The 25,800-nt window shown below is 39.1% G+C and overlaps 2 protein-coding genes across 2 annotated transcripts; both read left to right on the top strand.

The window, feature by feature from the left end:
• The first annotated feature begins 3,308 nt into the window (after positions 1 to 3,308).
• Positions 3,309 to 5,791, top strand: LOC112727368 (uncharacterized). Its single transcript, XM_072209240.1, has 2 exons — positions 3,309 to 4,368; positions 5,512 to 5,791. Exon 1 carries the CDS (start codon positions 3,426 to 3,428, stop codon positions 4,311 to 4,313), a length of 888 nt encoding a protein of 295 aa, XP_072065341.1. The 5' UTR covers positions 3,309 to 3,425; the 3' UTR covers positions 4,314 to 4,368; positions 5,512 to 5,791.
• Positions 5,792 to 8,479: 2,688 nt separating this feature from the next.
• On the top strand, positions 8,480 to 15,428 carry LOC140177031 (uncharacterized). Its single transcript, XM_072209239.1, has 2 exons — positions 8,480 to 14,001; positions 15,004 to 15,428. Exon 1 carries the CDS (start codon positions 12,235 to 12,237, stop codon positions 13,159 to 13,161), a length of 927 nt encoding a protein of 308 aa, XP_072065340.1. The 5' UTR covers positions 8,480 to 12,234; the 3' UTR covers positions 13,162 to 14,001; positions 15,004 to 15,428.
• The last annotated feature ends 10,372 nt before the right edge of the window (positions 15,429 to 25,800 follow it).

Genomic DNA, 25,800 nt, shown 5'->3' with positions numbered 1-25,800 from the left:
CTAGGGTTTACATGAGTAAGTATTTGATGTATAAATCCACTTCCGGGGCCCACTTGGTGTGTGTTTGGGCTGAGCTTAAGTGTTGCACGTGCAGAGGCCATTTGTGGAGTTGAACGCCAGTTTCTGTGCCAGTTTGGGCGTTCAACTCTGGTTTTGGATCCTTTTCTGGCGCTGGACGCCAGATTTGGGCAGAAGGCTGGCGTTGAACGCCAGTTTACGTCGTCAATTCTGGGCCAAAGTATGGACTATTATATATTGCTGGAAAGCCCTGGATGTCTACTTTCCAACGCAATTAGAAGCGCGCCATTTCGAGTTCTGTAGCTCCAGAAAATCTACTTTGAATGCAGGGAGGTCAGAATCCAACAGCATCAGCAATCCTTCTTCAACCTCTGAATCTGATTTTTGCTCAAGTCCCTCAATTTCAGCCAGAAAATACCTGAAATCACAGAAAAACACACAAACTCATAGTAAAGTCCAGAAATGTGAATTTAACACAAAATCTATTAAAAACATCCCTAAAAGTAACTAGATCCTACTAAAAACATACTAAAAACAATGTCAAAAAGCGTATAAATTATCCGCTCATCACTTATGCATATAATTCACATGTTTTACATTTTTCTTCCTAATTTTGTGCTATGATTGAAAACATGCTTCTTTGGCCTTAAATTACTAATTTTTAATCCTCTCTTATTACCATTGAATACCGTGATACGTGTGTTAAGTATTTTCAGGTTTTATAGGGAATGAATGGCTTAGAGGATGGAAAGGAAGCATGCAAAAGTGGAAGGAACAGAAGAAATTGATGTTTTGAGAAGTTAGCAGCGACGCGTACGCATAGACGACGCGTACACATGACTGGTGCAGTAGACATACGACGCGCATGCGTTGATGATGCGTACGCATGACCAGGAATTTGTTCAGCGACGTGTACGCGTGGCTGACGTACGCGTGACAGAGCGTCACGTGCTACAATTTACAGAAAATGTTGGGGGCGATTTCTGGGCTGCTTTGGACCCAGTTTCAGGCCCGAAAATACTGAATAGAGGCTGCAGAGTGGAGCTGGAAGGTAGGTAATCATTCATTCATTTTTCATTCACACACTTTAGGTTTAGATGTAGGTTTCTAGAGAGAGGCTCTCTCCTCTCTCTAGGTTTAGGGTTTCTACTCTAATTTCTACTTAGATTTTGATTTAATTTCTGCTTTTATTTACAATTCCTTGCAATTTATTGTTCTAGCACCTTTGTTCTTCAATTCTACTTATTGATTCCTTTATTTTGCTAATTCAGTTTATGAGTTCATGTGTTACTCTCAATTTTCATTATTGCAATTCATGTTTCATGTTTCTTATTGTTCAATTGCTTTGTTATGGTTATTTCTTTGCTTTGGTTAGTCTTAGAATTTCCTATGTCTTGTCAATTTTCTATACTTTTATTTTGTGCCTTCTAAGTGTTTGATAAAATGCATGGTTGGATTTTAAATTAGATTTTTATGTTCTTAACTTGGATTGATCAATTAGAGACTCTTGAGGTATCAAAGTTTTTTTTGGTGATTGGTGATTGAAAATTTCTAGTTGGCTTAGGCTTTACCAAATCTAGTCTTTGATTAAGACTTGTAAACTTAAGTTGAATTGCTCACTTAACTTACCTTCAATTGTTAGAGGTTAATTAAGTGAGAGCAAAAGGCAATTACCATCACAAGTGACTATGATAATGGAGATAGAAATTCCAATTATCAATCCCTACTAGGATTTTTCTTAGTTGTTATTTTATTTCCTTGTTATTTACATTACTTGTCTCTTATCACAAAAACCCCAAAAATACTTTTCCATAACCAATTGTAAGTACACTTTCCTGCAATTCCTTGAGAGACGATCCGAGGTTTAAATACTTCGGTTATTTTTATTGGGTTTATATTGTGACAAACAATTTAGACATTGACTGAGGATAATTTGTTGGTTTAGAACTATACTTGCAACGCGATAATTTTTGTAAAAATCTTTACCGACATTTTTCCTCCGTCAGTCACTCTCTAGTATTTTATACTGCACAACTCTCCTGATGTCGTACCTCTTAACTGCCAACAAGACTTCCTCCTTGTTCTCAAATTGTTATCCAACCTCGAACTCATTGCTTGGATCCTCTCGGGGCCTCCATGGATAAACGACCAATCCGAAGTCATTGCATCGAGATTCAACCTGGAGAAGTGATTCGACCGGTCATATGGTCGAGAAATGGCAGGTTGTATCAGAACGATTTGTGTGTCACCGTAGTAGTTTATCTCTTCTTCCTCGTCACCATCATCAGGAATTTCCATTGGTTCATCATCAGCATCGTCTCCGTCATCGGGGTTAACTTCATACAAATCCATCATTGGATCCCTGATAGCAGAACCCTCATGACTTTCAACATTATCTTTTATAATGTCAGCATTACCAAGTTCAACGTTTGAGCCCTCTTGAGTACCTTCAGGTCGCATATTTAGATCAACCATCGTCCTTTTGATATTTCGTCTAACAGATCCACTTAACGGACTATCATCAACAATATCCGCAGATGATTCTCGTCCACCTAACTTAACGAGAAACATGACTACTTCCAACAGATGAACATTTGTCCATCGGTTGTGCCACGACCTTATAAGACGTACGTCCTCGTCGTCACGTAACCGATACTTAATTCAAAATAACAAAAATATTTCTCAAAACCGTGGACTAATAAACATAATAACAACAAAGCAAAGACAACTATAACATACCTTTTATAAAACAAATTGTCATCTACTTCGCTTGGATATCTGTAGGAAATTTTTTTCACTTTTTTCGTGTGTTGCTGTCCAATGGAATGCAACATCAATTTCTTTAGCGCTTTTAGACGGTTGACTTCTGGTGTCATGTACATAATTATTGGTTGCTTAGACTTAAAAATAATAGAACCTTCTTTATCATACACTATTTCACCATCATAATGAATGGATAACAATGGATTTATTGATATTGTAGAGAAAAAATACAAAGATGAGAACAAAAAAAAAAAGAATGAAATTGTGATTTTGAGCTCTGTTCTCCAGCATCCAAGCTTTTATTTTAGAAACTCCCCTTGAAGTTTGCCGGGTAGTCAGGCGAACTTCGGCGGAGGTGTGGCCGAACTTACCCTAAATATATAAAAAAAAAACATATCTAAAAGAATTAGATTTTAAGTTTGTGGAAATAAATATTTTTTTTTAATTTATTTCAAAAAGAAATCCATTAGACTGCCACTACTTTAGGCGGACGCGTCTAAGTTGACCGTTTCTCTTTCAAGAGGGCAATTGTAATTAAATCATCGTCATTTCATGATGGAATAGTGGGTTTAGAATTTGGACTTTGGAGGAACCTAATTCCCAAAATAGAGTGACACACACAACACAATACAACACAAGAAGAGATGGCATCCATTGCGACCCATTTCTCAGCCTTTCTGTTACTCTTCCCAGTGGGCCTCCGCCGCTTGCATTCCTCCTCCTCCCTCTACCTCCACAGCCCTTCCCAATTCAGATCCAAGCTATGGTACCTCTCAGATCCCAAATGGAAGAATCTCGATCTCTACGCTCTCCTCATTACACTCCCAATCGCCTCATTCTCGGAGCTTTTCCTCTTCCTCTCCTTCTCCGGCCACCCTTCTTACAGGTTCTCATTCTTCCAACAGTCTTTTGCGCTTCTCGCTTTCTGGTTTTTGATTCTCTTGATCATAGTCCACGAGTACAACGCCACGTCATCACTCATCAGTGAAACCCTTGTGTACGTTCTCGGCGGTGTTGTTTTCTTCATGGAGTATTCTGTTATGGAAACCGGCGTTTCAGGTCTCGCTGCTGACGTGTACGGATTCATAGGTTGGCTGGCTTTGCTTTGTGCCGGTTCTTGCATTTACTTGTCGTTTAAACCGTCTGCTTTTTTTGCGGAGTTCTTGTTGTGTTGCGGATTGGTCTTCAAGGGAACATGGTTGTTGCAAGGAGGGTTTTTGCTTTACACTGATGCTCTTGGATTGAAAGGGTGTAAGAAGATTTCCTCTTTGTTATTAATGTCAACTCAGGACGACGTAGTTGATGTGCATTGTGAGCTTGAGCAGGATAAGGCTAGGGGTTTTGCATTGGTGAATTTCCTGTTCACTCTTCATGCTCTTGTGGTGATGGTATTGGCTGTTGGGTTGGTTGTGGTTTTGGGAAGGAATAGGAGCTTGAGAACTGGTGGTGGGGAGGGGAAGGGGCCATTGCTATCTGAGATTGAAGCTACGAACATTCGGATGCGTGCCCTTCCCGAACTGGAGATCGAGTGAGAGTTATTAATTTCTTGTGGTTTTGATGGAATGTGTTCAATGTGTCTCTCGTTAGGTACGCTGTGATTCCCACCCCCTTTTAGTTTGTTGCTCATCTTTCACATCAAGATTCGAAAAATATAGTATTTATTTATTGTAAATTGAAGTTATAGCATTGATAAGAGCTTGATTTCATGCATACATTGCAACTTCTTTTACAATGAGATATTATTTATGATTAGCAAAACTTGAGAGGCAGATCCATAGGAAAAACTACAAACAAACTTTAGGTGTTAGTCAAAGATGTTCTCAATGTTTTACTTGATCCAGAGTTTCGGGTGGCCAGGGTGTTTTCTTTTGTCACAGATCTGATGATTCATGATTTCTGAGTTATAGTCAATTCTCAATAGCATAGCATTCTTTATAGACTTCTACTTATATAAAGTTTTATTTTTTTAAATACAATTGTATTGCTGATAAATTTGAGGTATGATTCTACTCAAGAAACACATCGGGAGTTAGTGATCTTACACTTATAGCATCATCAATAAGAACATGATTTGGTCAGCTATTAGATTTTAATCCTTATAGGAACAATACAGGTTGTTTCTGTTTTACTTAATAATTATATACTTTGGATGTGCTTCTAGCAATTGTCTTAGGAAGGATCAGTATTTGTATGCTTAAATCAGTTACTTTGTTGTAATTAAAAGTTCTAATACAAAGTGAAGATAAAACAATTTCCTATTCTTTTATCTTGTTTATGTGAGTATTCTCAATAATTAGTTATATATAAAATCTATCGAAAGCAAAAGCAAGTAATTTTGGTTCCAGACCTCTGTTTTGACTGTTGTTAAACTCTATAGTTATATTTAATTGTGTTGGTTCTGTTTTATCTATGGAAAAAAAGGCAACAGAGAATGCATTTTTTTTCATTTTTCAAATTATTTTATTTGGAGATATTTCATTGTATTTTGGTGTGACTTATGACTAATATTTAATTCGTTTAGAGAACAAAAAGTGCCTGATTGTGTGTCATAGAAGAAGAATGACTTAATTTTAACATGCAACTGATACATGTCTATAATTTACTATAACTTTTTTAATCCCATAAAATATAGTGGTCAACAAATCTAAACAAAAATTTGTTTTTTAGTTATAGTTCTGTTATGGAATTTGAAGCTTATGTTCTATACTCCTATTCCTGTTTTTATATCAGATTGGAACATTTGATGGCCTGGATTAGAATGTACTAATAACTGCATTGTAGTACAGCATCCATATGGTTTATCTCCTTTGGTAGGAAAGTAACCAGAGTTGCATGTCATCATTTGGTAGTGCATTCTAATATAATAGCTAAACTAAGCCTTGTATTCAGTGGGATCAGCTATATAGATAGCACGATGCCATTGTACTTTGTATAAAATTATATCTGTGTTTACCTATTTATATTTAAACATTTTTCAGTAATTTCATTTAAGGTTTTCTTGGATACAAAATAACAGCAGCACTGGATAAAGAGATCTGATAGTGCAATGATAAATGTTTAATGTGTTTGGACTTTGGAAAAAGATGAAAGATTAAACTTTTTATTTATCGCTTTTCATATAATTAATTATGCGATAATTAATTTATCATTTATGTTTGGATTGCTTAGCAATAGTGATTTTCAAATAATCTGATTTGTTTGGTTTGTATTAAAAAGAACAAAGAACTATTTTTGTGTGATAGAATTACTCGGTGTGTTTGTTTTGGCGCTGGGGAGGTGAAAAGCACGTTCAAGTTGCTTGAATGCTTCAATTTTTGGTTTGGATACTTTTTGCTTCCTGTGAACACAGATGAAACTTTGCTCTCAAACCCACGTTTACAGGAAGCAAAGATTCTTAGCGTTCACAAACCAGCATTCAACCATTAACTCTAAACCTGTAATTTCTTTCTATCAATCGTATCCTTTATACATGTTATTGTTTTATTTATGAAATTTTTATTGTTTCTCTTTATGTGAGTTCTCTTTTTTTAATTATTTATTATTTTTATTTTTCATTAATTTTTATTTGGTTTGATATTTTACACTTATTGAGAATCTTGTGTATTATATTTATTATTATCTTTTTTTAATATGATTTATTGATCCCATTAGATAAAATAAATTAAACAAAAGATAATTATAAATAATAATAATAGTAAATATTATAGCGTATTAAAAAAGAATATCAAGAGTATTAGAAAAAAAAATACTATATAAAAAACATATAAAAAAAATATCAAAAAATTAAACATGGTTAAAAAATTACATTATAATTTAATGTTATGTCTTTTTTAGTAATTATCTATTTAAAAGTGATTTTAAGTAATATTATGTTACATACCCTGGAGAGAGAGAGAGAATGCTGAGTCAGCAGCAAAGGCAGCCAAAAAAGGAAAGAAAATAATCCCTTTACCTTATCATTATTCTAGAAAAAGCAATAAAGAAAAAGGAGGAATAATAGGACAGGAGAAATGTGTAATCATAAGTGACAATAATTGATGATTGGATTAGTCAGATGAGAGAATCAGGGAGGCGTAATCGTAGGAGTTGAATGCTAATTATGATAATTAATTTGAGGGAAGGCAATAAAAGGAGGAGCTGATTAGGTGAGAGGTAGGAAAAGATTTGGAAAGGCCTAGGCTAGGAGAGAAGAGGACTCTCGAAATTCCTCTGTTATCTTTTACGTTTCTATTATATTTCTGTATTTCCATTAAAATAAATACCAGTGTAACAACTGGTATCAGAGCACCGGTTCTGGGTGTTCTGTGCATGGTGTCCACGCGAGCTGCCATGGAGTCAAGGTTGGAGGCGGTGGAGAAACGGATTGAGGAGTTACAGGAAGCTCAACAACTATCCTTGGAGGCTGATAGGACTAGCAATAGCAGAATGATCAAGCTTTATTGATACACCGGGAGAGCCAATTAGCTCACCCTAGAAGGTTCTACACAGCTGGAACTACCAGCTCAGAGAGAGAGATTCTCTCAAACTTCTAACAGAATTCACAACAGAAAAATTATCCTCTCTCAACTAACTATAACCTAGCTATTTATAACAACCTATCAGCCAGCTGGATATCCTAACAACTCCTAAAACACCTCTACTTGACCTCTACTTACCTCTCTTTTTGTAACACAGTCCAAACCTGTTAGTAGTAGGCGCATCTCTATCAATACTCCCCCCTCGGACAACCACCTTGTCCTCAAGGTGGAGCTCCGGAAAGGTGGCCTGCAATGTCGCCGCTCGTTCCCAGCTGTCCTCACAAGGAGATAGGCCCACTCAGCGCACCAAATACTCCAAGGCCCCATCCTCTGCAGTTCGCGATGCCACAATCTGGGATGGCTGCATCACCAGCTCACCATCCTCAGCCAGCCCTAGTGGAAGCGTCTGTACCTGCTGCTGCGGCGGGACAGCCTTTTTCAACTTGCTAACATGGAAGACTGGGTGAAGTTTGCACTCTTGAGGCATGGCTAACCTGTATGCCACTACTCCTATCCTCTCAACCACTTCAAACGCTCCATAGTACCGAGGGCTTAGCTTCTCATTGACCCTCCGCGCTAGTGTCCGCATCCGATAAGGTTGCATTTTCAAATAAACCCACTCACCCGGTTTGAACTCGACATCCCTTCGATGCCTATCCGCTGCTTGTTTCATCCGCTGCTGAGCCTGTACCAAGTGCATCTTCAACTCTGCCAACACCGCATCCCTGGCTGCGGTCAATGCTGCCACCTCCTCAACATGGGAGGGAAACGTCTCTCCCCGGAAAAGAATAGGTGCCGGCACCCCATAAAGTGCTTGAAATGGAGTTGTTTGGGCTGAGGCATTGTAGGACGTATTAAACCAAAACTCCGCCCATGGGAGCCACTCCAACCATTTCTTCGGGTAGCCCCCCACAAAGCACCGCAAATAAGTCTCCAAACAGCGATTCACCACCTCGGTTTGGCCATCGGTTTGCGGATGAAATGCCGTGCTGTACTTCAATTTTGTCCCTGCTGCTTGGAACAGTTCGGACCAAAACTTACTCATGAACACCCTATCCCTATCCGATATGATTGACTTGGGGAACCTGTGTAGTTTAACCACCTCTTTAATAAAGGCTAGTGCCACCTCCTTGGCTGAAAATGGATGAGCTAAGGGGATAAAGTGAGCATATTTAGTCAATCGATCGACCACAACTAGGATAGTGTCCATGCCTTTGGATTTTGGCAATGCCGCCACAAAATCCATCGTAACGTGCTCCCAAACTCGCTCCGGAACTGGTAGTGGCTACAACAGCCCCGCCGGTTTCATCACTGCATGCTTGTTTTGCTGGCAAGTGTGGCAGCTCGCAACATAATCCTTGATCCATTGCCTCATGCCGCGCCAATGAACCGCTGCTGCCAGCCGCTTATAGGTTCGAAAGAAACCTGAATGTCCACCCGCCCCGCTGTCATGGGACTCGGCCAGCAAAAGTGGGATCTGAGAAGAATTTGCAGGCAACACTGCTCTCCCTTGATAAAACAGCCGACCCTTGTGGAGGGAATACCCTGGATAGTCATCCAGCCCCTGCTGCAGGGCGATCACAATCTTTTGTAGCTCTTGGTCGTGAGCCACCTCCTCTTCCACTGTTTCCCAGAGGTTCATATGTACTACTGAAATCACCCTTGCCATCATTTGCCGTGACAATGCATCTGCTGCCTTATTCTCAAGGCCTGGCCGGTATCGGATCTCAAAATCCAAGCCTAACAATTTAGTGGTCCACTTCAAGTAAGTTGGGTCCATGAGTCGCTGGTCCGTGAGGAACTTCAGACTTCTCTGATCTGTGAGAACAATAAAATGGCGACCCAACAAGTAATGCCGCCACTTTTGGACAGCGAAGACAATGGCCATCAACTCCCTCTCATATGCAGATTTTTGTCGGGCCCTTGGAGATAGTGCTTGGCTTAGGAATGCTATTGGCCTGCCTTGCTGGGACAGCACCGCACCCAACCCCTCACTCGATGCATCCGTTTCCAAAACAAAGTCTTGATTGAAATCCGGAACTGCTAGAGTCGGTAGGTCTGCCATCAGCCTCTTCAATCTCTCGAAAGCCTCTTGTGCATTGTCATTCCATTCAAACGCATTTCGCTTTGTCAACTCCGTTAACGGCTTGGCGATTACCCCATATCCCTGCACAAACCGCCTATAATAGCCGGTAAGGCCCAAGAATCCCCGTAAAGCTCGCTGGTCCGTAGGCACCGGCCACTCTAGCATCGCTGTGGTTTTGTTAGGATCCGCTGAGACCCCTTGTGCCGAGATAATGTGGCCCAAGTACTCCACCGAGTTCACTGCGAACGTGCATTTCTTCTCATTCAACACCAGCTGGTTCTCCACTAAAATCTGGAAAACTTGTTGGAGATGAAGGGCATGGCTATCCATATCCTGACTGTAGATGAGGATATCATCAAAAAAAACTAAGACAAATTTCCGCAATAGAGGCTTAAGAATGTCATTCATCAAGGCTTGGAAGGAGCTAGGGGCGTTGGTCAAGCCGAAGGGCATGACTAGAAACTCATAATGGCCTTCATGAGTGCGGAAGGCGGTCTTGTGGATGTCTTGATCCCTCATCCGAATTTGGTGGTACCCCGATTTTAAATCCAGCTTAGAGAAGACTGCAGCTCCCGCCAATTCATCGAGTAGCTCATCAATGACGGGAATAGGAAATTTATCCGGCACCGTAATACCATTTAACGCCCTATAATCGACACAAAATCTCCAGCTGCCGTCCTTTTTCTTCACCAGCAATATCGGACTCGCGTAGGGGCTGGAGCTTGGCCGAATTATCCCTGAGGCTAGCATTTCTCGTACCATTAGTTCAATTACTGCTTTCTGATGGTGCGGGTAACGATAAGGTCTTATATTCGGAACCGAAGCTCCTTCTATCAATGGAATGGCATGATCATGGCAACGATGTGGTGGCAGCCCTGGTAGTGTCTGAAACACCTTAGCATGAGAAGCTAACACCGATTCGATTACCTGCGGCACCTGCGATACTGTAGCCGCTTGCAAAGTCATGGGCCACAGCTGGACCATAAATCCTTCTCCCCTTTCTTGAATGGACAAAACTGTAGATTGAAGGTGCATACCTCCATAGCACAACTCCGGGTCCCCCTGCAATGTAACCATGCTGTCCCCATTCCGAAATCGAAGGCGTGATTTTCTGAAGTTTGCGAGAACGTCTCCCAACTTATCTAGCCACGCCAGTCCCAGGACAAATTCTGCTTCGTCAGTTGGGAAGATGAAGAAGTCTTCCTTGATTGCCACTTCCTTGAATTGGAGCGTGACACCCAAACACCTTCCCTGTCCCCCTTTATTGGTACTGTCCGCTACCCTGACCTGGAACTTAGGGGTGTTGTCAATTCTCAGGCCCAACTCGGCGATAATCTCTGGTGTCGCGAAGTTGTCCGAAGCTCCACAAACTATGAGAACGCGTACACGGCGGCCATTTACCTCTGCCCAGGCTTTGATTGACTTGTGATGTCCACTCAAGCTCATGAATTTGAGCTCCAATTGTCCCTGTTCCCCTGTTTCCGGAACTGCCTCATGCTGTAACCAATCCGCTTCAAAGTCTGGCTCCATGATTAAAAGCTTGAATTCTCTATTCTTGCAATTGTGATTTGCAGTGTATGGTTCGTCATAGAGGAAGCATTCCCCCTTGGCCTGCTTAGCTCTATACTCCTCGTTGCTGAGATGTCTCAATCCGCGCCGTTGCAAGGGATCCGTCGTCGACTCCACACTGTTGCTCGCTGCAGAGTTGGACGCTGTAGCAGGGTGCACCGCTTTGGTGGCGGTTGAATTGGCAACGGCGAAGTTGGGAGCCAGTGATTTACCGCGTCCCGATACCCCCCGCAAGGCAACGTTGCGGTTTTCGACCTTCTGTGCCAGTTCCATTAACTCGTCCACTGACTGGTATGGGAACAGTTTACATTCTTCCCCCACCTCTGGTTTCAGCCCATTCAAGAAGAGATCCATCAGCAATTCTGGCGCAATTCCGCGAAGGGGCCGCGCGTGAAGCACGAACTGGTCAACGTAGCCCCGCACTGAGTTCGTCTGTTTCAGCTTCAGCAGCGCTTGATAAGGGCTCTGTAGCCGTTCCGGTTGAAAATGGCGTAGCAGCGCCGCACTAAAAAACCGCCACTGCAGCACCGGCGCCGTCGCCGCCCACCACCTGAACCACGTGAATGCCCTTCCTTCCTTCCATTGCAAAGGTAGCGACCGTGAGCCATTCCTCCTCTGGCACTGTGCGCAGCAAGAAGAATTGCTCCATGCGTTCAACCCAAACCACCGCGTCGTCTCCGCGGAAGATTGGGAGTTCCAGCTTTCGCCATTGCTCCGGCGTGCCGCGGCTTCCGGCCGATGAGCCTGCTGCCAGGTGCGATCCCGGTGAACCACGCTCATTCCGTTTAGGCGCGCGATTTTCGAACGCATCTATTCGGGAATCGAAGCGCTGTAGCGTCTCCTGCACCGATCGGAACATCTCCATGCGCGATTCAATTGTGTCAAATCGTGACTCCATTTTCCTCAATCTCGATTGCACCATTCAGCGTTGGGATCCTCAAGCTCTTGATACCAGTTGATAGGACTAGCAATAGCAGAATGATCAAGCTTTATTGATATACCGGGAGAGCCAATTAGCTCACCCTAGAAGGTTCTACACAGCTGGAACTACCAGCTCAGAGAGAGAGAGATTCTCTCCAACTTCTAACAGAATTCACAACAGAAAAACTATCCTCTCTCAACTAACTATAACCTAGCTATTTATAACAACCTATCAGCCAGCTGGATATCCTAACAACTCCTAAAACACCTCTACTTGACCTCTACTTACCTCTCCTTTTGTAACACAGTCCAAACCTGTTAGTAGTAGGCGCATCTCTATCAGAGGCCTTCTCAGCAAATATGTTGAGACAAATGAGGGAGTTGCTACCTCAACAGCACCAAGGTGGAGGTGCTAGTGCTAACGACACCGGAGGAGGAAATGACGGTGGAAGGAACGAGCAAGATGACGAGAGGGTAGAAGGGAACGGTGCAGGAGATGAAAGGCAGAGGAGATTCGAACCAATTCGAAAGCTTGACTTACCGGTATTCTCGGGGGAGGATCCGAATGGCTGGTTGGTGAGAATGGAACGCTACTTCAGGGTAATCGGAGTAGTTCCGGCGCAGAGGCTGGATTTTGCAACAATGGCTTTGGAAGGGGAGGCCCTCACCTGGTTCGAATGGTGGGAAGAATACACACCATTTCAGACATGGAGACGATTCAAGGAGGACTTATTGAAACGTTTTCAACCTGGAGCTGCTCTCAACCCCATGGCTCCGTTACTAGAGGTGAAACAGGTGGAGGACGTCGCTCAGTATAGGCGAGAGTTTGAGGCTGCAGCACGAACGCAGAGAAACCTGGGAATAGAGGCTCTCATGTGCATCTTTGTCAATGGACTCAAAAAGGAAATTCAGGCAGAATTGGAGGTGGCTCAGTTCGATAATTTACCAGCTCTAATGGATAGAGCCATGGCTATTGAATGGAGAAATCAAGCATGGAAGGAGACCGGAGTTGACCCTAACGGCAAGAGGGTGGAGTGGTTGCCGGAAGGGAGCGGATCTGGTTCGGTGGGAGCTAGATTTGGATTTTTCAAAAATTCTAGTTCAGCGAAGTACAACACCCACGACGGCAGCGAATCGAGGGGCGAGATTGGATCCAACACAAACAGAGGCACCCCTACTCGTACAGGCCTTACCACCAGTTCAAACGGAGGCAGCAGCGCTTCTCATTTGCAGACAACTCGTAGCAGCGGCACACAGCGACTCTCAAACGAAGAGTGGGCAGAGTGACAGAGGAAAGGGTTGTGCTTCAGATGTGGAGAGAAGTGGGGACCTGATCATAGGTGCTCCATGAAGCACTATCAAATCATACTCCTAGGAGAAGATGCAGAAGAGGAGGCAGAAGGAGACGTAGGGATGAATCCAAACAATATTTATTTTATTAAAATCAATTTTGGTATAGAATTGCCAAACATAAATTATGTTGACACAAACTCACTCCTACCCAAAATCAATTCTATAATATCACTTTCATTCAAACTCCAGTTTAACAAATACCAATTCAAACACACACTAAGACTAAATGGTCAACTAACTGTGTAGGGTCAACTTAATAAAATTATAGCATTTTGGGTAAATGCTTTTTTACAACCATGCTCAAACAATATCCTTCACTTGTTTCTCAAGAAATAGCTGAAATTATTTGAAATTAAATGCTTTTATGGCATACAAATGCAAAAATTTAAAAACTGAAAAAAAAAAGAATTTCACTCTTATACACATGCACTCCTCCCCTCCCATAACCACCTCCTCCCCCACTCAGTTGCCATTCTCTCTGTCACACCTGCTACCATCTTCGTCTTCGCGCTACGTATTTGCCACTAAACTATAATCAAACAAAACTTCGTTGTCTTCCCTGCTTTTGCATTTTGGCAAAGTGCAACTCGATGAGGTTCTGTTCCTTGTTTCATTTGTTATTCTCCCAAATACTCGATTTCGAGTCTGCTTTAGGTCTTGTGTTTGATTATAATTGTGTTTGATTATACATACCTCGGATTCGCGATTTTTCTGGACGCATCAAGTGTCATGTCACTCGTCATGGTCGGTAACCAATTTCTCATCACTGGAGAGGTAATTCCTTGCTCCTAATTTGTTGTTCACTGGAGAATTTTGTTTTTCATTTTTGGTGTTTCTGTTTGTTTTTGGTGTTTTTCCTTATCATCATCTCTGACTAACGATTTTGTTGGACCATTCTGGCTATTGGTGCTTGGAAACGGAAGGATTTTGGTTAATCCATGTTTCGTGGGTCTACAATTTTCATGAGTCATCACTTTTTCATTTGGATATAAAAAATTATTTTAATGGAACAATTTGACCGATTTTTACTTCAAAGGAGATGCTACTCTTCAAAGCAACCTTCTCGTTTGGATTATCTAGTAACCATTTTTTGATAAATTTGACAAAGATAGCACATTTTATTGATTTTCATGTTGTTGCTATCATAAATATATACAATAATTGACTACTTGTTTAGTTGGTTTGTTGAATGCCATATTACAAGAAAGCTTCATGTTTATTCTCGGTACTTGGAAGTTTGTGTTTGATTATCATTATAATGGTGTTTGATTATAAGATGGGTTTGAGTTTTGATTTAGGTCTTGTGTTTGATTAATTGGGTATAGGATCTCTATATTTAATTAAGGGAAGATGAATATCTCTGGTTTAATCACACTTTGTTAACTTTCTTTTTCTTTTTGTTTTTGTTTTTTTGTTTTTTGGAATTTCATGCATGCTCTTCCTGTGTAGGCCATTGCTAGACTTTGTGTACATGAACAAGCTTTTCTGGATTTATGTTCTTGACTTGATTATAGCATTATTAAATTTTTATTTGAAGAAAAACGCGGAAGAAGATTGCACCAAAAATAATACCAAGGGAGCTATTAAAAATGGATCAAAGAGATTAGTAAGGAAAGATGGAAAAAAAAATACCCGATAAAATTTCGAAGGGGATGGAGAGGAGAAAGCTATTTTGCCTTTAGTTTTTCTGTTTTTTTGTTTCTGTTTTATTATTTTTCATCTTTATTTTGATTATGTTGTTTACTGTATTGACAAAATTTGTTTTCATCCATGTAGTGCTATGTTGACACCAAATGCGCACCAAACTCGTAGACTTTCTGCAAAATTTGTAAGTAATGTGCAACGCAAAGAGTTGCGAGCAATGGGGTTTGGATCCCTCTTGGATATTCCCAAGGGGAATTTAAACCATAATCTGATTTTGGCACTTGCATAAGCATATAATCCTTTAAAATTTTAGCTCATAACCTCAATAGGAAGAGTAGATATTACTTTGGAGTTTGTTGGAGCTGTGTTAGGATTGCCTTCACATGTTACTGAAGAGCATGAACCCATGGTTTCAGAACTCAAAGGGAATAAAAATTCCAAATCAATTGAGTGATATCATAGTATAAAATCCAAGAGTTTGTCCAAGGTTTAGGCAAGCTTTCTTTTTGTAGCATTAACATTTTTATTGCCAATAAATACAACTATTCGGGAGAAAATCTTGCCGTTTATAATTGATGTTGATAATCCACTTGAGTATAATTGGATTAGATGTATGTTGATTGCCTTGTTGGTAAGATTAAAAAGTTCAGAGAAGGGTTGATCTCAAATTTGAATGGATGGTTAATTGAAGAAACTGTTGAAGTGTTTTTTGTAACGATCCAATTTCTGGTAAGTTTATATCACTGTCGTTCATTAGATGTTACTTCCTAGTAACCCTTAAACACCCTAGACTCTCTACTATTATTTACATATAAGCTTGTATTAGCAAAATTGCATAAGTTAGTCAGGTTTATACATATTATCGCCGTTAAGTTAGAATCACTTACAGACCTCAGCAGATATATAAAACTGACAGTATAAACTAAGGCGATAATAATAAAAATAATTAATAACATAGCCAAAGAATACAAATAACACAGTAATCATCAAGGTTCTGAAAATCGGATTGGACTGGCTGGTGTGGCTGGTTTAACAGGGTTAACCGAGAATTGGTCAGCTGGTCGGTCCGGTTGATGTACAAAACCATCTTGCAAAAATTAGTTAAAAAACTGGCCAAATTGGTGGTTAATCGGTGAATCGGCCAAACCGGCCGGGTTTTTTAAAGGTCCGGTTTGTTTTCTTGCTAAAAAACGGCGTTGTTTTGATGCCGAAAAGAAAAAAAAAAAAGAACAAAACGCACTTGTACTGACCCAGTTCTAAATCAGCCATAACGCGTAGCCCACTAACCCTCTTCCTTTTGATATCATTTTCTTCCTCTCCCAGCCGTTTCCTACTCAGCACCGCAATCTCCCTCTCCGTCGTCGTCCCCACCCCACCCCTTTCTCTTTGACTCTCTGTGTGACGCCAACCTAACCCTAAATCTCTTTTCACCTGCCGCTTGCTCTGGTGGCTGAAAACCCATTACCCCTCTCTTTCAGCCAGCAGTAGCAGTAGCCAAAAGCCGTCGCCGAACTCTTCTCCTCCGCCAGAGGGTAGGTGCCATCGCTGCCGGCAGTTGAGTTTCGTTCCTTTCTCGTCGCCTGTTTCGTTCCTCCGTCGTCTGGTCGTCTGAACTCCGAAGCTTCCGTGGTCGGCATCGTCTGCTCGTTTGTTCGTTAGAAGTTTCTCTGTCAATGTTGTCTGCTCGTCTGTTTTGCACTTCTGCCACCGTGACCTAGACGCCTTCTCTGCTCTCTGCTGTGGTGAGTTTTAATGGTTTTTCAATTAATTTTTTTATTTTGTTAATTAACTATATGAATTGCTGGTTGTTGGAGTGAGGAATTTAGTCCTCTGATTTGAATTCAGTTAATGTTTTGTATTTGGTTAATTATATGAATTGATGCAGTTCTTCTGCTTTTCAGTAATCTGTTTTTATGAGTTTAGTCTACTGATTTGAATTGAGTTGATTTTTTTATTTGATTAATCATTCTGTAATTCTGAATTTTACTGAATATAATTTGGATATAAGTTCAAGTTTGGATTCTGGATTTTGAATACTATATAGAATTTTGATATAATTTTGGATTCTGGACAGAATTGATATAATTTGGATTCTAAATTGCTGTAATTATTGTAATGAGTGATGTATGTAATTCTACAATTAAAGGTGCATTAGTAACAATAACATGCATTGTTGAAGTATTAGGATGGAATGGTGTTCTAGATAAAATGCGTACATTGTATTCTTGCATTACTCTAAGTGTTATTAAATAATAATAACTAAAGAAAGTAGATAATTTGAATTTGTTGAAATCTGAAAAAACAATTTGTTGTGCGTTTTGATTTTTTTTAGTTGTAAAATTTTATATTTGAAATTGTTTATGAATTTTTATTTTAATGATAAATTATGGATAATTTATTGTGTAAAATTCTTAAATTTTGAATTTTATTAGTTTAGAAATTATTGAATTTAAATATTTAAAATTATATATTAATTTTTTTATAATTTTACGGTATATTTAATTAAACCAGTTTAATTATGGTTCGACTTCGGTTGAACATTGAACCATTAAACCAATTATTCAACTGGTTTAATGACTGGTCCGGTTCTCGCAACCTTGATAATCCTAAATATACCTCCAAGAGTTAGTACATATAGACTCGATATAGATATAGATATATATACATAATTATACATACAGATTGTCTAAACTAGCGACTTTTCGGACACCTGCCCCTGTAGCAAACCCCTAAGCACCATCTAGGCTAGCAAAAGAAAATATCAAGTGCTAATCCGTCAAAGAGTACTACAAGAATGAGGGAAAACAAAATCTAAAGAATAAAAGCGGACGGTCAACAAACATCACGTCGTCGAGGGCGCAGTCAGCGAACACGTGCTCTTCTGGCAGCTCGACGAATAGCATCTCGTGGGCTGACCATATCCAAATGCTCCATCTGTAGGGGAAAATGTAGAAGGAAAGGGGGTGAGAACCGATATGGTTCCAACGTGTCACCGCGAACACTGAACATTCGTGAATCCTAGAGTTCTTGATTCTAGCATGGTAGCTTAGGTGTATTCTTAATTACCGTAGGTCTTGTTATATATGCTAACTCTCTTCTCTCCTTTCCATAATTGCGATACGGGTATCACTCTTTCTTGGCATCTTTTTTTGGGTTCTATACCAATCTTATTTTATCTTAAGCTCTCACTCTCCAATGGACACAGTTTGAAAAGAAAACAGATAAACATATAAATCACAGAAAATAGATAGCATACACACAAAGAAGATAAATAATAAACAAGCATAAGCAAATGCAAATGCACAAATAGGATAGTGCATGTTTGTCCTTAGCGCATGTCATAAACTAATGCAACACCCAATATTATTTAGGACAAATTCTAAATATGGTTTTTCTACTAAATCAGTTAGCATAGGTATCACATGGGTGTCCCCATATCAGTTAGATACCAAAAGCACGCAAATTTATCCGTGTCAGCCAGGCTAAAATTATAATAAGAATATTTCTATAGCGAATGTGCATTTAGTGAGAAATAGGGTACCATATGAACAAATTCATATTAATGAGATACCACTCTCCTTTAAAGTGGGTGTTTCTACCTAACAACTCTACCTAACTAGTATGTTTTTTCTAGCTAAAGTCTTTGTCCGGTCTGTATCTTTTCTCAACGGAGTTTTTCTACCCAGTCAATATGTATGTTTGATTGGGGGTATAAACCATCTTAGGACTAGCTCTTATGTCTGTTAAATCTTTTAATCTATATCTTTTTTTTTTTGTAAGGGATCATTACTTTTAATATTTTTTCAAATATTTAGATTTTTTTATACTTTTTTCTGAATTTTTACTCTAAATCGACCATGATGTTTCAATTGTTTTTCTATACTAAAAATATCAACTAATCTCTGAATTATGCAAAATTTATATCCACGTGACCGTGGTAGACTAAGGTCACAAAAAATTAAAAATGATTTTTCTGATTCCTAATAATCCATTTAGGCAGATAAAACCGGAGTGAACACCCAATCCGGTTCCTGTCCTTTTTCTCGATGGACATCACGGACCTTGTCCAAAAAAAAGGGACATATCGGTCCCTGTCCCATACTTTTATGAGACTTCCCGGTCCTTCCGTCATCTCCCCTGACCAAAACAGACGAAACTTGCCTACGTGTCAGTTAACGTTGCTGAGTTGGAGGTTAATAGTCTGTTAAGTTCCACGTGGCTATTAGGAAATGGACATGGATCGATTTGTCCCCTTTGGTGATCTAAAATTACGTCGTTTTAGTGGTCTGAGACGTCGCTATTAGGAAATGGACAGGGGTCGATTTGTCCCCCTTTGTTAAATTTATGTCATGACATATATGTCATTATCTATCAATATAGGGATGAGATTTAACATATTCATCACAGGCCATGGTTCAAATTTTACAAATTCAACACAATAATTCCTGCTTCATTCATCATCAAAAGTGTTGTTCACAACTCAACTCAGTGAAATAACAAAATTCAGCTATCAAATTCCTATACACTTGTTCTAAACAAGCTTGCAATTACAACCCCACCCAAAAATGCTAACAAATTAAACCCATACCTAATACATCTACTTTCACCCATTTTCAGTTTGCAGTAATCTAACTGATCCTCCAAACCAATTAATCTTTCCTCCAACTCATTAACTTTGTTATCCACCACATAACCATGGCCTTCCAATCGATTCTGCTTCTGCTTTGATGCCCCAAATGAGACAGCCTTGTTAGCATCCTCACCACATGAAGATACATAATCATCTAACCATGCAAAGAAGTTGCAATGCCATTTTCCAGTCTACAAAAAAGTTTAACATTTGTTATCATCTGTGGAATAGAAATTGAAAACAAAAAATTAGCTAAACTCTCAAAAACTACCTTGAATTTTGGGCAGCGAAAGAATAATCTGTCTGGATTTTTCACCGTCCCTAACATGAACAATATTGCATGAGAACCACAATAACAAATTGGGGCAACCCATTTCTTCTTCCTCGGAGCTCCAGCACTCCCACCAGAATTTAGGCCCCAGCCTGAATCATCTCTGCTTCGTGGGTTTGATGATGAACAATGCTCTCCATTACCAATCATGGTCTCCTAGGGTTCGTATTTGGGTTGGGAGAAGAGTGAGAGATTAGCAACGTCGAATCACTTTCAAACCATTGTGTTTCAGTGAAGACTAAAAACAAAGTCGTTTTTGGTTTCTAGAATGGGACAGAACGACCCCTTACCATTCCCTAATAGCAACGTCTCAGACCACTAAAACGACATAGTTTTAGGTCACCAAAGGGGGACAAATCGACCCCTATCCATTTCTTAATAGCCACGTGGAACTTAACAGACTATTAACCTCCAACTCAGCAACGTTAACTGACACGTAGGCATGTTTCGTCTGTTTTGGTCAGGAGAGATGACGGAAGGACCGGAAAGTCTCACAAAAGTATGGGACAGGGATCGATATGTCCCTTTTTTTTGGACAAGGTCCGTGATGTCCATCGAGAAAAAGGACAGAGACCGGATTGGGTGTTCACTCGATAAAACCGTGGCTTTCTTGTGAGTTTTTTTACTTAGCACCTTACTCCCTAGCAACATGGATATACGTTGTGAAATATTCGCGCACGAGTGTTTTTCCTTAATAAGATTATTTTAGAAACTCTTAATTTTCGTTTCAATTTTGGTTCTACTACATTTGGATTAAAATTGAGTTTTATATTATTTTTCAAACTTCTGCTACCTTTTCAATAAAATCTAGAAAACAGCAAGTAGTAGTTATTTTAAAAAACATGAAAACTCCACTTTTAATAAAATACTTCTTAAATTTGGTATGGTCATATTAGATTGGTCTAAGTTTTATTTAAATTTGGTTTCAGGACAATATCATTTCATATGAATAAGTTATGCAACTTTAAAGTCGGCGGCTCTGTTTTAGGTAATGCTGTTCTGATAGTTCAGTGAGCTTGTCACCTTTCAAATTGCATAATTTATTCTTTAAAATTTATATTAATCTGAAATTTGGATTAATTATTTCAGTCATGCAAATATTTGATTTGCCTTTGGTTGCAACGCAAAAAATTGTCAGAATTAAAAGATATGTAGGTTGGGAGTTGCTCCTCTAATAACTCGAAAACAGATTTTGCCATAGAAACCGCTTAACTTCAAAAATTTATATCTTCCAATCTATACATCCAAAAATTCTGAATTATTTGGGGATGATATATACTCTCCAAAGTATTATAGAAAATTAACTTTTCTCAGAACGAGTGTCTAGATTATTCCAAGAATTTCGAGCAAGTTGCTGCCAAATTCTGCAGCAAAAGATTTGGACTTCACATATCAGGTTTAGTTTCCTAAGCTTTTAACTCCCTTTAATTCATGGTTCTAACTGAAAGAGCCTAACAGTGGAAACAACACAAATATCTAACACAAAAACAATATGGAAGCACTCATAACATAATATAGTAGCAACTATGAACAAGCAAATATAGTAAGTAAAGCAATAAAAAGAACACACCGAGATTTTAACGTGGAAAACCCCCTCAATGTGAGAGGTAAAAACCACGGGTCGTCCAGACTAATGAAATAGCTCCACTATAATCAAATGAGGTACAAGAGAGTCTCAAACAAAGCACAAAAACGTGCATATAACCAGCCAAAACATCAAAGCACCAAAGCTCATAAATGTGAAGCAAGAAGATGAAAAATACCCAAAAAATAGAGCTGCTGTCGAAGCCAATTTCTCCCTCTGCAGATTTTCAATCAAAATCTTCACCATTCAGAATGAAGAACGAAATGTGAAAAATCTACAGTTCAAATTTCATGTCGATCCAATGGTGAAATAATGAGAAACTGCTGTTCAAAGAATGCTGCTCTGTGTAAAATCGGAAAACCTATTTTCTCTCTTGCGAAGCCAATTTCTCCCATTGCAGACTTCCAATCAACATCTCCACCAACCAGAATGAAGAACAAGATGAATGGAACACACAGTTCAAATTTCAAGCCGATCCAACGGTGAATGAATGAGAAACTGCCATTTGAAATTTACTTCTTTGCATAAAAACGGGAATCTTATTTTCCCTCTTTCTCTCTTACTTGGTAGCTACACTCTCTCACTCTCAAAAGCATAGTTGTCAAAACCGAACCAGTGATCAAACCGGTCAGGTCACTGGATCATTGGTTCAACTGGTAGGTCACTGGTTAAACCGATTGACCCGGTCCTATGTAAATAAAAACAAAATAAATCAAAAATTTAAAATTAAAATTTAAAATACATATTTTCACTATCATTTTAAAAATATCTAGCTATTCTAAAATAATATGAAACAGGAACAATAAGTATTTTGTTAATTTTACTCTATCATAAATATTTTTATTTTATTTTTATATTAAAATAACTATTATTTTTTAATTTCAATAATTTATTAATTAGTTTATATCTATTATAAAAAAATATGTGAGTTTATAATTATTGTTAAATAAAAATATAATTAATTTAAAAATGAATGAGTTTATAACTAAAATTAAAATAAATTAAATAGAAGAAAATTATTTGCTGAAAGATATATATATATATTAATAACAAGCTTAACAGCCTTGTGAGTATCATTTTTCTCCTTGATGAGGGGGTTCGAACCCCATTTTCCATATTTTGGGAAAATTTTGAAACTCAAGCGGTTTGGTCGAACCGGTCTTACCGAGTTTGATTGGTTTTGATCGGTTCACTTCGGGTTTAACCGGTTCGTTGCCTTATGCGGTCTGATTATCGGACCATACTGGTCTAGGGTTCGATTTACCGATTTTTTGGTCGAACCGGTTGGTCCGGTCCGGTTTTAATAACAATGCTCAAAAGACCCCAAAATCTGATTAGGGTTGTGGCATAATGGGTGCAAAGAGACGCCCTCAAAATGTTGGGCTTGGACCTCACTAAGGAGAGAAAAAACCCAATAAGTCTCCCCCTTCTCGACTAGGTGGAGGCCCTCGCCATTCCGGCGATCAACAACATGTTTCAAGCTTTTCTTTTGACAATGCTTTTGTCATCATATCAGCACCATTGTCATCAGTGTGAACTTTCTCAAGGTCCAACAACTTTTAATCTAACACATCCCGTATCCAGTGATACCTAACATTAATATGTTTAGATCTTGCATGAAAAGTAGAATTTTTGGCAAGATGTATAGCACTTTGACTATCACACAACAACACATAATGGTCTTACTTGAAACCAAGTGCTACAAGAAACTTCTTCATCCACAACAACTCTTTAGACGCTTCAGTTGCTGCAATAAACTCTGCTTATATGGTAGAAAGTGCAACACACTTTTGTAGCTTTGACTACCATGAAATAGCTCCCCCTGCAAACTTGACCAAATAACCTGAAGTAGACTTTCGAGAATTAATATCTCCTGCCATGTCTGCATCAATAAAGCCAACTAGCAAAGGTTTCTCACCACCAAAACTCAAACTCAAGTTAGTTGTGCCTTTGAGATATCTTATAATCCATTTAACAGCATTCTAATGTTCTTTACCTGGATTAGAGAGAAAACGACTCACAGTACCAACCGCATGAGCAATGTCTGGTCTAGTACACACCATAGCATACATCAAGCTTCCAACAATTGAGGCATAAGAAATTTCATCCATTGCTTGTTTCTCCTCATCAGTGGTTGGACACTGCTTGGTACTCAACTTAAAATGAGGAGCAAAAGAACTAGCAACACATTTGGCATCATTCATGCCAAACCTTTGAAGCACCTTATTTATGTACTTCTCCTGTGGCAAATAAAGCTTCTTGAAATCTCTATAACGAGTAATAGTCATGTCCAAAATCTGTTTGGTAGGACCCAAGTCCTTCATAGCAAAAAACTTGCTTAACTGTTTCTTCAACTCATTAATCCTCAAAGCATTCTTGCCCACAATCAAAATATCATCAACATAAAGCAAAAGAATGATAAAATCACCATCAGAAAATTTTTGCACAAATACACAATTATTTGAAGTTGTCTTACAGTAACTATGCTCCCCCATAACAGATTTAAACTTCTTGTATCTTGGAGCTTGCTTCAACCCATAAAGACTCTTCTTAAGCTTGCACACAAAATCTTCCTTTCCTTTAACAACAAAGCCCTCCGGTTGCTCCATGTAGATCTCCTTGTCTAAATCACCATGAAAAAAAGCTGTTTCACATCCATTTGCTCAATCTCCAGATTAAGAGATGCTGCTAATCCAAGCATAGCACGAATGGATGACATCCTCACAACAAGAGAAAAAATCTCCTCATAATCAACACCTTTTCTTTGGCTAAAGCCTCTAACAACCAATCTAGCTTTATACCGAGGCTTAGAATTGTGTTCTTCATTCTTGATTCTGAATACCCATTTGTTCTTCAAAACTCGTATACCCTTCGGTAGCTTCACCAACTCATAGGTATCATTCTCAAGTAAGGACTTCATTTCTTCTTGCATAGCTTCAAGCCATTAAGCTTTGCTTTCATCTTCAACAGCCTCTCCAAAGCATTCAGGTTCTCCCCCATCAGTCAACAAAACAAACTTATGTGGAGAATACCTTGATGAAGGCTTCCTCTCTCTTGTAGACCTTCTGAGTGCATTTACAGGAATTTCCAAAGCTGGTTCTTTATCTTGATAATCATAACCAACTTCATCAAGTATCAGATCAACTGTCCATCTTCACCTGCACTTGTATCATGCTCATTATTTTGAGCTTCAACTCTACCATCTTCCACCATAGGCATAGAGGGAGTAATATCCAAATCAGAAAAATCATCATTAGGATGAACCATTAGCTTCTCCGCATTATCAACATCCTTCGATATTTGGTCTTCAACAAAGACAACATCTCTACTCCGAATCACCTTCTTGCTAACAGGATCATAAAACCTGTAACCAAACTCATCCATGCCATAGCCAATAAAAATACACTACCTAGTCTGTACATCAAGCTTAGGTCTCTCATCTTTGGGAATATGAATAAAAGCTTTACATCCAAAGACTCTTAAATAATCATAAGAAACATCTTTACCTGACCATACCTTCTCTGGCACTTCAAATTGCAAGGGAACACATGGTGTCCGGTTTAAGACATGAACAACAGTGCTCAAATTTTCAACCCAAAAGGATTTTGCCAATCCAAATTGCGACAATAAGCACCTAACTCTTTCAACTAATGTTATGTTCATCCTTTCAGCCAAGCCATTCAACTGAAGAGTTTTGGAGGAGTCTTCTGATGTCTTATACCATGCTCTTTACAATAAGTATCAAATGGACTTGGGTACTCACCACCATTGTTAGTACGAATGCATTTCAACTTCTTCCCAGTTTTTTTTTTTAAACAGAAGCTTGAAATTGCTTGAACACATTCAAAACTTGATCTTTGGTCTTCAAAGTGTAAACCCATAGTTTCCTAGAATGATCATCAATAAAGGTTACAAAATAGATAGACCCTCCAAGTGTTCTTGTCTTCATCGGCCCACATACATCAAAATGCACCAAGTCAAGTATCTCCGGCTTCCTTGAAGGTGGATGGCTCTTAAAAAAAAATACTGTTTTGTTTCCCAGCAAAGCAATGGTTGCACTTTTGTAAAGCAACCTTACAACCAGATAAAAGATTCCTCTTGGATAATATATTCATACCTTTCTCACTCATATGACATAATCTCTTATGCCATAAATCAGTTTCATCAACAAACTCAGCAGCATTAACAACATCTTTCACAATCTTTGCTTGTGTTAAATAAAGAGTAGAGTGTCATGTACCTCTAGCAACAACCATGGAACCCTTGGTGATCTTCCAACTATCACGAGAGAATGAACTATCCAAGTCTTCATCACACAACTTACCAACAGAAAGTAAGTTCAACCGAATATTTGGAACATGCTTCACATGCTTCAAAGTCAAC

The sequence above is a fragment of the Arachis hypogaea genome, chromosome 12 (assembly GCF_003086295.3).
Source record: "Arachis hypogaea cultivar Tifrunner chromosome 12, arahy.Tifrunner.gnm2.J5K5, whole genome shotgun sequence".
Taxonomy (NCBI): Eukaryota; Viridiplantae; Streptophyta; class Magnoliopsida; order Fabales; family Fabaceae; genus Arachis; species Arachis hypogaea.
The sequence above is the reverse complement of the archived record's forward strand: the minus strand, read 5'-3'. Positions and strand labels throughout refer to the sequence as shown.

Excerpts from the sequence above, each read along its gene's own strand:
- LOC112727368 (XM_072209240.1), top strand. The coding sequence starts at position 3,426 with ATGGCATCCATTGCGACCCATTTCTCAGCCTTTCTGTTACTCTTCCCA.
- LOC140177031 (XM_072209239.1), top strand. The coding sequence starts at position 12,235 with ATGTTGAGACAAATGAGGGAGTTGCTACCTCAACAGCACCAAGGTGGA.